Below are 1,053 nucleotides of genomic sequence, written 5' to 3'. Positions count from 1 at the left end.
TGCTCTCCTAATATAGGTCATAGGCATGGCCCCTATATAAACAATTACTTTATGTCAATGGCCTTTGTACACGATCTCCTAATCTGGGTCATACACTTATAAATGCAATTGCTCTCCTATTGTTGGCTATAGGCCCATACATACAATAACTCCTCTAATCTAGAAAAACCTTGAGGTCTCACTTCTCAAGACAGGCCTAACACTGACTGTAAAAGTGACCTTACAGTCACTTATTCTGCTATATTCACTTGATAACATTGATACATTAAATACATGGCCTAAATCAGGTCAGGTCAACAGCGAAATGAAACGAATATTACTCACGTCTATCGTCTGCATGGCGAAACGCTGAGACGAATCCGCAGAAAATCACTTAATTAATCTCAAAATTCGATTCACACGAAAATAACACAGACCTTAACCAGCTCGTATCGTTATCACAGAATACAGTGTCAAAAGGTCTCCGCACCTGTAGCGGCGCTGAAGTAAAGCCAAAACTACAGTCATCCAATGACTCGGCAGCCCAGCAACAGCGAGTTACTACTATTTCCAAGGATCTCAGTGAAAACCAGTCTCGATGGATCAGAACAGAGGCCAAGCGCGCGACCTATGACGTCATTTAGCGCTGAAACCGAAACTACGCGTAAAGGAGGTTTGAAAAGTGTAAAAGGAGGAAATCATTGCAGTTGCACTATGAAACAATTCTTAGAAAAGGGTGGAAAGAGAATATGAATGGAAGTACCTGCTACAAGGAAAGCAATGAAAGCGGTTGTAACTAGAGGCCGAAAGGTGAGGTGCGGTGGTGGTATTACCCTACTATAGTCCGGATGGTTTATAAACCATAGAGCTATTTAGAACGGCAGAATTGTGTAGAGTATTTACTTCCTGTGATTTATTGTAAATTTATTCACGAACTCATCATTGCCCATCGTTGTTTTCACCACAGGATTAAATTTATGAAACCTTTCTTATTCCCAGTGATTTACGTCATCCGGAAGTTTAAAAGTCCAAATTCAAATAGTAATACTATTGCTTAAATGCACACGTTACAGT

General features: G+C 40.3%; 1 protein-coding gene across 1 annotated transcript in view; it reads right to left on the bottom strand.

Moving 5' to 3' along the window:
- LOC135206225 (importin-13-like) overlaps positions 1 to 450 on the bottom strand; it is a 199,827-nt gene extending 199,377 nt beyond the window's left edge. Inside the window, exon 1 of the mRNA XM_064237580.1 lies at positions 325 to 450. Within this exon, the coding sequence (XP_064093650.1) occupies positions 325 to 339 (15 nt within the window). The 5' untranslated portion in view covers positions 340 to 450. The remainder of the gene's footprint in view (positions 1 to 324) is intronic.
- Positions 451 to 1,053: the final 603 nt, after the last annotated feature.

This window comes from Macrobrachium nipponense, chromosome 29 (genome assembly GCF_015104395.2).
Source record: "Macrobrachium nipponense isolate FS-2020 chromosome 29, ASM1510439v2, whole genome shotgun sequence".
NCBI lineage: Eukaryota > Metazoa > Arthropoda > Malacostraca > Decapoda > Palaemonidae > Macrobrachium > Macrobrachium nipponense.
Note: the sequence above shows the minus strand (reverse complement) of the source record. Positions and strands in the feature narration are given on the sequence as shown.